The sequence below is a fragment of the Calliphora vicina genome, chromosome 1, assembly GCF_958450345.1.
Source record: "Calliphora vicina chromosome 1, idCalVici1.1, whole genome shotgun sequence".
Classification (NCBI taxonomy): Eukaryota; Metazoa; Arthropoda; class Insecta; order Diptera; family Calliphoridae; genus Calliphora; species Calliphora vicina.
The window spans coordinates 102548918-102561487 of NC_088780.1; the positions used below are offsets into that span (position 1 = coordinate 102548918).

Sequence of the window (12570 nt, forward strand, 5' to 3'; positions counted from 1 at the left end):
TAATTTCCACAATATAATTTTACGACCCTATAAAGTATATATATTCTGGATCCATATAGATGGCAAATGTCCGTCTGTCTATTGAAATCAACTTTCCGAAGCCCCCAAATAACTTACATACACGGTTCATACATCAATATCTCCGGAATTCTTCCGGCTCGATTGCTATTTAAAATCGAGAAAATCGGTACACAAATCTCAGCCATTTGTGGATATAAGGAAAATACCAGGACAACCTCGATTTTAGACCTATATCTGTATTACTAAGTCATTAATATAGACAATATGGATATCCAATAATAGATATTTTAAAGACCTTTGCAATGGCGTATATAAGGCCAAAGTAAGTCGGACCTACAATCGGTCAAAATCGGGAAAAAAATCGCGAATTTTTTTCACCAAAAAAATTTGTTTGTTATAAAAAATTAAATTAAAAAAAAAAATTAAAAAAAAATTTCCATAAAAAGGAAAAAATTTTAGCTGATTTTTTTTTTTTTTTTAATTAAATATTTTAAATTGCAATAAAACTTTTGTTTTGTCAAATTCAAAGCCTAAACTCAACTACACCTCCTCTATAGCCACGGGAATTGCTATTAAAATCGAGTTATCCGTTTAGAAATTACAGCTTTATTTCCATTTATTTCTTTTTTTGGAATTCTCCCACTGTGCTGTGCTGTGTTGGCTATTTTGCCGGTGTAAAATGATCTAGTGATTTATTAATGTGTCTTAATCAACAGCTCCTTATTACAGTATTGCAATGGCGTCTAAATGAAAGTAAACTTTTGTTTTAGTTTTATTATTTCTGTTTTTATTTTTTATCTTATAGCCTGAATGAAACTTTTGCTTTTGTTGCAAACAACTATTTTTCTTTTATTAATATTATTTGCAATTGTCTAAGTAAAGGAAAACAAACAAGTAATGCAATTTATAGAAAGAAAAAAAAAATAATAAAAATAATCATACAAAGTTAGTGTAAATGCAGACAATGTTCACACAGGTATGAAACAGAAAAAAAGTGGCAAGACAAATCAGCATTATCGCCATCATAATTAACAATAATAACAACAGCAAAACATAAATAGAAAGAAGACAAAAAGAGATGTAACAAAAATTAAAAAAAAATAGTTAATAACAAAAACAACAAGAGAGAAACTTGTAGAAAAATAAGCAGATGCATTGAAAAAGCGTCAACATAATTACATGAAGCAAAAACAACTAACAAAGCAGCAGAACTACAACAAATTTAAGCATCAGCCAACAGACCATGATGATGCCATGCCAAGCCTGCATGCAACCAACCATTCAACGCAGCAAAGCAACTTTAATGTGCCACAACAACTTTTAACCAACAACTTTAAATGTTAAACTTGGCAAAAAAAAAGTAACAAACACACAGAAAAAATAATAAAATACAAAACAAAAAAAAAACAAATTGTGTCTGCCACTGGTGTGATGTTTTGCCACATTTTGTTGCAACTTGGCCATAAGCATTTCATATGAAATAAAATTATTATATTTGTTAGATAAAAAAAAAACAAAATTGTTAAGAGACTGTATGTGTTTGGGTATTTTTTTTACACATACTATAACACACGCTGGAAAATTTTACAGTAAAAATTTCATTTACAACTAAATATCAACTAAAACAACTTTAAAAGCTGCAATATGAATAGGTAAGTGCTTAGTTTTTTCTTCTTCTTTTCATTTTCTTTTCTTTGTTCATTTTATTTTTCCATTAAATTCAATTGTTTTGAATTAATCTTTTTAATTTGTTGTTTTTATTTTTTTTTCTCATTTTCCACATTTTCACCAATTTGTTTCGGAAAATCATTACTGTTTTTGTTTTTTTTTTTTCTTGTTTGTTTTATGTTTTTAAGGTTTGTTGACTTTTCAAAAATAACGGAAAGAGGATGTATTTTATTTATTTATTTTTTTGTTGGTTGTAGCGGTAATTTTCTATTTACAATATGGTGGCGTTATGTATTTATTTATACATACGTTGGTAGTTTGAAAAGGAAAAGTAAAATAATTGTTTAACTCTTGGTTTATAGATTTTTATATTATTAAATACTCTTGACTTAAGGATTGTAACTGAGAGAAAACGTAATATAACTTTCGGATGTGCCGAATCTTATATTATCTGCGCCGTATTATACCTAGAGATGAAACGATACGAATAAATACAAGTACTTAAGTATTCGATACCAAGTACTTTTGGCATCGATACATTGGCACCAAGTGCCAAGTAGTTATAAAGCATAGTTGATGCTATTTTTAACTTAATTGGGAATTTGTATTCGTAGAACTTTTATTTTTTAAGCTTATAGAAGGTAGAGTAAAGCTGTTAGACAATTTATTACAGTTAAATCCTTGGAAATGGGACCATTCCCATCCCTGGTTATATTTCACAAATCATGATCTCATAAAATGTGTTCCAAAAACTGAGTTTTTTTTATAAAAGTGTCCACTGTGACGTTATTTATCATATCGCAAGTTCAAAAGTGACACAACTCAAAATTTAAATTTTTCAGAAATCAAAAATAAATATATACCAATTGAAACATTATGAAAGACATTCGTGTTTTTTTAGCAGTAGTTAACAACAACAGAATACACTGATATCTTTTGTATAGATAAACAAGTGTATTGTGCATAGTTTAAGCTTAAAAATCATTTTTCGGGTCTATATAACCAGAAAAATTAATTTTGAGTTGAGTCACTTTTGAACTGGTTGTTCAATATGATAGTAAAAATACTTTGCATGTAATTCTGTAACATATGGAACATTTTCGAGGATCGGTGCTTTGAGTTTTTATAATTTTTTACTCAAACCTAACATTTTTTTTTCAAAATCGGCCAAGTTTAGATAGGTCTGGGGTCGACTATGTAGGCTGAAGTGAGGCAAATTTTACTTTACACACTTTTGCATTAAGTTCTCCTTACGGGTCATATAAAAATTGTATATAGTCCTGAAGAAAATGTTTGTATATAAAAAAAAAATATATATTGGAAAAAAATTTAAAAAATGCGTCCATTTTTACATTGTCCAATTTTGGATGCGTGTAACTTTTTATAGGGACGACATAACTGCTAGCAAGAGTATCAGATATTGGCTTGATTCGTTCTTGGCCTCAAAAGATAAGCAGTTCTTTTGGCTTGAAATCCATATGTTACAAGAAAAATGGAAGAAGATCATTGCAAACAATGGTCAATACTTTGAAAATACAAATTTAAAAAAAATACACCCAATGTAAAACTTATAAATAATAAATATAAATTTTAAATACTTTTTCGCAGAAAACTTATTTAACTCCTTCATTAAAGTATATATATTATGGATCGTTATAGCGGAGTTGATATAGCTATGTCCGTCTGTATGTTTACGGAAAGTTGATTTTCCGTAGCCCCCAAATAACTTACATACATGATTCATACATCAATATGTCGGGAATTCTTCCGGAAAAAACCGGGACAACTTCGATTTTTGTCCTATTTTTGTTCTATATCTGGATTACTATCATCAATTAATATACATAGACAATATGGATATCTAATGGTAGATATTTCCAAGTGTTGGACCTACAATGGATCAAAAACGGAAAAAATATTTTTTAAACCGAAATTTTTTTCACCAAACATTTTGTTGGTCATTATTTCTTTTTATAAAAAAAATTTTAAAAAATTAAAAAAAAAAAATTGAAACAAAAAATTTAAAAAATAATTAAAAAACAATTTGGAAAAAAAAAATTGAAAAAAAAAATTTTTTAAAAAAATAAAAACAATTTCGAAAAAAAAAATATTTTTAAGTATAATTTGGTTTATAATATTCGACACAGCCGAATATAGCTCTCTTACTTGTTTTTATTGAATGCGTGAAAGTCTCTTAAAAAAACTGATATTTTCAAATTAATATATTTATATAACCACAGCAATATATGCCAATAAACTATGTTTTAAAGACTATAGAAAATGTGGTTAGTAAAGTAACCACCGAACCTCAAAGAGTTAACTCACAAAGGCAAATCAAAATTGTGTGTATATTTAATAAAGTGTTGGTCTAAAAACACTTCCATGCGAAATGCTGTCTTAACATAATTTCCAACACAATTGGATCATCTCTCTAATCTTCCCGAGTCTATCACGGTCAAAAATGTTTAACTCTGCAACAGCTGTTATAACTGTTTTTCTCTAGAGAAGAACTTTTAAAGACAGCAGACCTGTTACAATAACAATAGACTCCAGTTTATTATCTAACTTACACGATAGTTCAATGGTGTTCACAGAAACCAAATCAAAAATTGTATAATTTTATTTTGGACAGCTTTCTTTTCTTAACTTAACAGGTGTATGCGAGAATGATACTGGGATAGGGAGAACTGTGTACATTTTTAGCTTTAAGTTTTATCACAGAATAAACATTTCAATTTTAAATTATACTTGTTATTATCAGGACAACCAAAAATATGCTCTAAAAAAAGTATTTTATGCGCATAAAATATGCACTTTAAAACGAAAAATATGCTCTTAAAATATAAAAAATATGCACTTAAAAATAGTTGGTTATTGTTTAATTTCAATGTTTTATTAAAAATAATATAAAAAGTAAATACAAATTTGTTTAGTAATTAGTTGCATAATATTGTAGGTAGAGGATATTATTCTACATAAAGCTTTAAAATCTACTTTTTTATCATTTGAATTATGTTTCCAAATCGCTATAGAGAGCGTTTGTAATTGTTTGGTAAAAAATTGCAATGGATTTTGGAGCATTTATCATATATGAAGATTAATATCTAAATTTGACTTCCAAAATTTAAACAGAATTATCAAAAAGCCTAACAATAGTGAAATGATTTGTTTTATTTAAAACTGCGGAAAAATAAAAAAACCTTTTTTGCATGTCAAAATACCTTGACATTTCCTATGTTTCTTCGTTTCTCATCAATTGATTGTTTTTTAATGATTTCCTAATATCTTTGTTACAATTTGTAACAAACGTGATATTTTCGATATTTTTGAACATGATATTTTCGATGGATCTTAATATTCTGAACATTTGCTGAAAAGTTGTTTAATTTTACATTAGTGGTAAACTGTTAATGCCCAACCATAACTGTCTCAAGCAACCTTAAGATTTTTTTTTAATGTATCCTACATTTTGTTAAGAAGTTGCCCATTTTCTTTTAATTTTTTATGTATTTTTTACTATTTGTTAAATTTTGATATTTGTGTGTGAATATTTTTAATTTAATTCAAATATATGGAAACTAAGATCCCTTAAGCCAATGAAAATTTAATCAAGATAAGTCGATTATGGGTACTCTATTTTTTTCTTTAAGTAGCTTAGGCAAATTATCATTGGACCTTAACCAAATTGTAAAATATAGAAATGAAAACAAAATAATGGAAATAAAGAAAATATGCAACAAAAATATGCAGTTATGAGTTAAATATGCAAAAATATGCTATAAAATTCAAAATATGCAAAAATATGCAGTAAAGAGCAAAATATGCACTAACAAATCGATGCCAAAATTCTTATAATTCTCTGAAACGGATAAATAACTAACTCATATGTTTATACGACGCACAGCAAAAAATATGATATTGCATATTTTTGGTTGCCCTGGTTATTATATTGTGATCGTAAAAAAGTTAACAAAGAAAACAGATTCGTAGTAGCAACCGCATTTGTTGCCAATCGAATGATTCTGCCTAAGTGTCCGAATTTTACAGAAGGTCTAACAAAAGTTTGGTTGTTTCAACTGAAATTCTTCTTTATCAACTGACTTTCTGTTGATTGTACCGAAAAATTCTATGTATGCAACCGAATCATTCGATTGACAACAAATTCGGTTGCTACTAGGAATCTGTTCTCTCCTTTTAACAACTAAACTAATTCAGTGAACTTTTTGAAATTTAATATTCATATCGATAGACGAAGAGTTAGGCTTTCCGCGGAGGTATTTGGCGGATTCAGAAAGTTAATTTCAACAGACAGACGGACGACTGATAGACATGTTTGAATCCACATCAGTTTTTTTTTTGGCCAAAAATCTATTAAATCTGTTTAAAAGCTATCAACCGTTTATAACCAATGATATTATAGATGAGATGTCCCACCAATTTATTAGGAATTGCAATCGGAGTAGTTCAAAAAGCTTTTCCGTCATGTGCCTACTTGTAAATAATCTACAAATCGAAATTATATATTCTGAATAAGAGATAATTGATAAAAAATTAAAAATAGAGTTTGGGGTTTGCTAGATTCTCCAACCGTGAATTGTGGAAGCTCCTCATATTATTACAATATGGGGGATACTGGGAAAATAAAATACACAGGGGTGCCCAAAATCTAGTCTATAGAAAGGCAGCTCGTTATTTAGTAGCATGAGCAGACAGAGGTTATGTTGGTTGCTCATAAATAGCACACGGAGCAGTGGTAGCCATGGTAACGGCATGTGTTTGGTCTCATTACTCATTGGCACAAGTATATGAAACACAATCTCTAAGAGTGAAATTTCCCTGCTTCGGCAGCCGGCACTACAAAATTTACTAAATTTTACTATTTCTCAAGCAAGAGGCCCTATGCTTCATTGGGAAAGAAGGTCGAAAATTATAGTATTAATTTCAAAATTTTTACAAGTTTTTCAACAATATTATAGTCACAGTAATAATTTATATTATTGTAGTAACCAAAAAATTTCAAATTAAGATTCAAATTAAGATTGTCGTAATCATATAAATATATTTATTGTAGTAAATAAATATTTGTTTATGGCAATCATGTTCCTTCATCATAAAAATGGTTTTCACAAACATATACTTATTTAATGCAATCATATATATGATTGCTACAATCATGTGAATAGTAACTTTACCATAATATGGTTATCGCAATCATATATATAACGACAATTACCATAATATTGTTCAAAAACTTGTAAAAATTTTGTTATCATTTTCTAATTAGAGATTATGACATACGACTGCTAGTTCAACTTATTATAATTTCGTTATCAAAATTATTTTGGCATTCAAAAGCTAATTTGATCACGAACTCCCCTGTTTAAATCGGATTTAACTTACTTTTATAAATTCCCGATATTTCTCTGGGATTTCTTGGATAGTATTTCTGAAGATTCCGCCAAACAATAAAAATCCTACTAAATATGGTACACAGAGAAAACAGATTCGTGATAGCAACCGAATTTGTTGCTAATCGAATGATTCTATCTTAGTGACCGAATTTTACAGTTGTGGCTACAATATTTTGGAATGCGTAACTAAAGTTTGGTTGCCTCAACTGAAATTCTTCTTTATCAACTGACTTTCTGTTGTTAGAACTGAAAAATGCTATGTGTGCAACCGAATAATTCGATTGGCAACAAATTCGGTTGCTATCACGAATCTGTTTTCTCTGTGTAGGAAAAGCCCTCGTACTTTAAAGGCTCTCAAAATAATATTCTTTCAGAATATTACTACATATGCCAGAAACATATTTGTATTACTTACTAGTTAAATATATTTAATACAACTCATTGTGTCATCAAAATATAACTGATTAATCAGAGTAACAAAAGAAGAACAATTTCTGAATAATTAAACATTTTCTACAACGTATTCGTATTATTTATTGCTCTTCTTTTGTTTGAAAAATCTTAAACTATGACTCAAGCGTATTGTCTGTCTATGGAGGCAATCAACTTCAAGCGCTTTCTATTATATTCGATTACGATTTACAAAAAAATAATTTATCACGTTTAAATTGTTGTTACAGATTTTCTTCTCTCATATTACTTTGAGAACGTGATTTAGTCAATTTCGAAATGATAAATAAATATTTAATATTTAGTCGTTTTAAATACAGTGAAAAAGGTATTTGAGCAGAACTCTGATTTCTGTTTCCGTGAGTATATTTTAGTGTTGTTTGTTCGTTTGTTTGTGTTTTTATTTATTTGGCGGTTTTGTTATTGTTTATCGTTTTGATGGGTGAAGGTTAAATAAATTCTAAAAAGAAATAACAAAATAAAATTTGTTTGTCAACGCGTGAACACGGTTTAGCGCACCCACCTTATTTGGTTTGTTTTGTTACTTTTTGTTTGTTTGTTTTTAATCTTTGACAAAAATACCAAAAAGGGTCTCTTAACCGCCAGCTGTGGTTAAAGCTGTGGGTCTAAAACCACAAATGAAATTGTTTTTAATCTTCGAGTGTTAAGCAGTCTTTCCAAGAAAGGTTTTTTATAGGAGTTTTTTACAAAAACATTAAAACAAAACATTCATAATAACTAGAAATTGCTAATAAAGAGAAGCAGATACTTTTCATTATTTTTATTATTTATTTTCTTTTTCATTTTCATTTACCTTTCTGATATGTTCATTAAAAGCCATGCAAAGATATTAAGTTTAAAGAAGCTCAGTTTTTTTCTTGTTTTAGCTGCAGCAATCATAAACATCATTTACAAATCCGCCTCAGAGGTTTCTATTACTTTATATAGAGCACAACAAAAAAAATGTGAAATTAATACCTGACAGCAAATTACTTTTACCACAAATTTGTAATCACGTAGCAATTTGCAGCAAAAAAATCAATATTAAATTTAAACGAATAGAAATTTATTAAAGGAACGATGTATAGACTTTAAGTACAATGTATTACAATTTAGTTATTATAGGAAATTAATTGATTTTATTAATAAATTCCGTCATAATATTAAATTACATGATGAAAATCACACTCTCAATTATCAGAGACATATCTCGGTTAGAAATGGTCTCTGTATATGAGACATATTTTATCTAGAATTGGTCTCTATTTCAGAGAAATATTTCGTCTAGAAATATACTCTGTATAAGAGATATATTTTATCTAGAACTTCTCTCAGTATCAGAGACATATTTCGTCTAGAAATGGTCTCTGTATAAGACATATTTTATCTAGAATTGGTATCTGTATCACAGACATATTTCGTCTAGAAATGGTCTCTGTATAAGAGACACATTTCATCTAGAAATGGTCTCTGTATAAGAGACATATTTCGTCTAGAAATGGTCTCTGTATAAGAGACATATTTTATCTAGAATTGGTATCTGTAGCAGAGAAATATTTCGTCTAGAAATATACTCTGTATAAGAGATATATTTTATCTAGAACTTCTCTCTGTATCAGAGACATATTTCGTCTAGAAATGGTCTCTGTATAAGAGACATATTTTATCTAGAATTGGTATCTGTATCACAGACATATTTCGTCTAGAAATGGTCTCTGTATAAGAGACACATTTCATCTAGAAATGGTCTCTGTATAAGAGACATATTTCGTCTAGAAATGGTCTCTGTATAAGAGACATATTTATCTAAAATTGGTATCTGTAGCAGAGACATGTTTCGTCTAGAAATAGTCACTTAATCAGAGACATATTTCGGCTAGAAATGGTGTGTGTATCAGAAACATATTTCGTCTAGAAATGGTCTCTGTATGAGAGAATTGCTATATGTAGCAGAGACATATATCGTCTAGAAATGGACTCTGTATCAGAGACATATTTCGCCTTGAAAAGGACTCAATATCAGAGACATATCTCGTATAGAAATACTCTCTGGATTAGAGACATATTTCATCTAGAAATGGTCACTTATTCAGAGACATATTTCGGCTAGAAATGGTGTCTGTATCAAAGACATATTTCGCCTTGAAAAGGACTCAATATCAGAGACATATCTCGTATAGAAATACTCTCTGGATTAGAGACATATTTCATCTAGAAATGGACTCTGTATCAGAGACATATTTCGCCTTGAAAAGGACTCAATATCAGAGACATATCTCGTATAGAAATACTCTCTGGATTAGAGACATATTTCGTCTAGAAATGGTCTCTGTATCAGAGACATATTTCGTCTAGAAATGGTCACTAATCAGAGACATATATCGTCTAGAAATGTTCTCTATATCAGAGACATATTTCGCCTAGAAAAGGACTCAATATCAGAGACATATCTCGTATAGAAATACTCTCTGGATTAGAGACATATTTCATCTAGAAATGGTCTCTGTAGCAGAGACATATTTCGTCTAGAAACAGACTCAGTAGCAGAACAATATTTCGTACATAATGGTCTCTGTATCAGAGACATATTTCATCTAGAAATGATCTCTGTATCACAAACATATCTCGTTTAGAAATGGTATCTGTACAGAGTGATATTACGTATAAAAAGAGTGTTCGAATCAGAGATATATCAGTATAAAAATGGTCTCTGTTAGCAGAGACATATTTCATATAGAAATCGTATCTGTATCGGAGACATATTTCGTCTTTAAATGATTTCTGCAGCGGAGACGTCACTGTATTAGAGACATATTTCGTCTAGAAATGGCCTTCGTATCATAGCAATCGTATGACTATGTTAAAAGAATAATTGATGCGAAAGTCATTAATCAAAATAATGACTCTTCCCACAAAAACTTTTATCTTGAGAAAATAAATCTTTAAAAGTTGAAAAGAGTAAGTACTTTACTTATATTCTATTGTTACTCCAAATTAAAAAAAGTAGCAGTAATCTTAAAGAAAATCCTGGTTAATTGTAATACAAAACAGATTTTAAAAATCATAATTTCTGTACAAACATCAGTCATACCCATTATTATCATCATAATTCAATTAAATGAAGCAGAACAAAAAATGTTGCGTTTTAAGAGAAACATCCTTGAAATGTAATTTACTTTTCAAAGAATTAACAACAATAAAACTTTGTTTTCTTAAACAATATAAATTACGTTTTTATTATTTATTTAAGTTAATTGCAATATCCGTACGTTTCTTATGTCCGTCTGTCTGTCATTCATTTTTATGCTAAAACCAAAACGACCGCAAAAATATTTCACATTTAAATAAAATAAAAAAAATGAGAAAAAAAAAACTTATATTAAAAAGAGCACGAACGAGAAAGGACAGACTGTCAGATAAACAAACCGACTAAAAACATCTTATAGATTAAATTTTATTTTATTTATGCAACATCTTTATGATGTTCATCGTTTGTTGTTTTTTGAGTTAAATTTGTTTCCATTTTATTCTATTTAAGACGCTCTGTCGCTCTACAAACATGCTTTATTGTTTAAAACAATTTAAATAACAGATGGACTATAGATTAGTTAAAATTTCTTGAGCTATATAGTCACAGCAGCTAGATAGAGATATGTTTGTGGTGTGGGCAGTTAGTTACGCTGTCATAGGACTGAAGAAAAACAAACGGAAACTCCAATTGAAGTTTATGTAAATTGGCTTAATGGCCGCTTAAGTACAGCCGAATTGCGATTATTTACACCATTTTTGCAAATAGATTTAGGAAACTTTATAACGATTTTTAATAAACATTTTCGTTATGAAAAAGTGCCTGTTTATTGTAGACAAATTTCATATAGAAAACCTGTCTGTATCGCAGAGAGTTTTCGTATAGAAAACTTGTCTGTATCGCAGATAATTTTCATATAGAAAACTTGTCTATATCGCAGACAGTTTTCATATAAAAAATTTGTCTTTATCGCAAATAGTTTTCGTTTAGAAAACTTGCCTGTTTCGCAGACAGTTTTCGTATAGAAAACCTGTCTGTATCGCAGACAGTTTTCGTATAGAAAACTTGTCTGTATCGCAGACAGTTTTCGTATAGAAAACTTGTCTGTATTGAAGACAGATTCCGTTTAGAAAACCTGTATGTATCGCAGATAGTTTTCGCTTAGAAAACCTGTCTGTATTGCAGACAGTTTTCGTATAGAAAACCTGTCGACATCGCAGACAGTTTTCGTATAGAAAACCTGTCTGTATCGCAGACAGTTTTCGTATAGAAAACCTGTCTGTATCGCAGACAGTTTTCGTATAGAAAACCTGTCTGTATCGCAGACAATTTTCGTTAGGAAACCTGACTGTACCGCAGACAGTTTTCGTATAGAAAACCTGTTTGTATCGCAGAAAGTTTTCGTATTGTAAAATTGTCTATATCGCAGAGAGTTTTTGTGTAGAAAACCTGTAGGTATCGCAGAGAGTTTTCGTATAAAAAACCTGTCTGTATCACAGTCATTTTTCTTACAGAAAATGTGTCTGTATCGCATACAATTTTGGTATAGAATACCTGTCATATCGCGATTGTCTTCTCTTTCCGGAAATGTCTGTAAGACATTTTCTTTATACGAGAAATTTCTGTTTGTATATGATAAATTATTAATTTTCAATTATTCTAACGTAATAAATTAAGGTATTACAAAGTCATACAACTTTCTTTTCTTTTTAAGACCAAATTCAATAAGAAATGGTGTAATACCCCCAAATGCTAAATTAATAGACAACAATAAATTTATATTTTAGTGTATTGAAGTCAAAATACTCTTACTTTTCAAATGTCTAGTCACATGCCACACAATTTCTCAACTTAACCAACCCCCGGCGTCATAATATATATTTTTTTTTGCCAACTTCTGTTGCTAAAGTTTAATTACGAACAAGTAAAAGTTTTCGAAATACAAAAATATACAACGAATGGAAACAAAAAATATTCATAATAGTGTCATTA

The 12570-nt window shown here is 29.3% G+C and overlaps 1 protein-coding gene across 1 annotated transcript in view; it reads left to right on the top strand.

Moving 5' to 3' along the window:
• Nucleotides 1-1073: 1073 nt before the first annotated feature.
• Nucleotides 1074-12570, top strand: part of LOC135963459 (uncharacterized) — a 53393-nt gene continuing 41896 nt past the window's right edge. Inside the window, exon 1 of the mRNA XM_065515306.1 lies at nucleotides 1074-1673. Coding sequence (XP_065371378.1) covers nucleotides 1666-1673 — 8 coding nt within the window. The 5' untranslated portion in view covers nucleotides 1074-1665. The remainder of the gene's footprint in view (nucleotides 1674-12570) is intronic.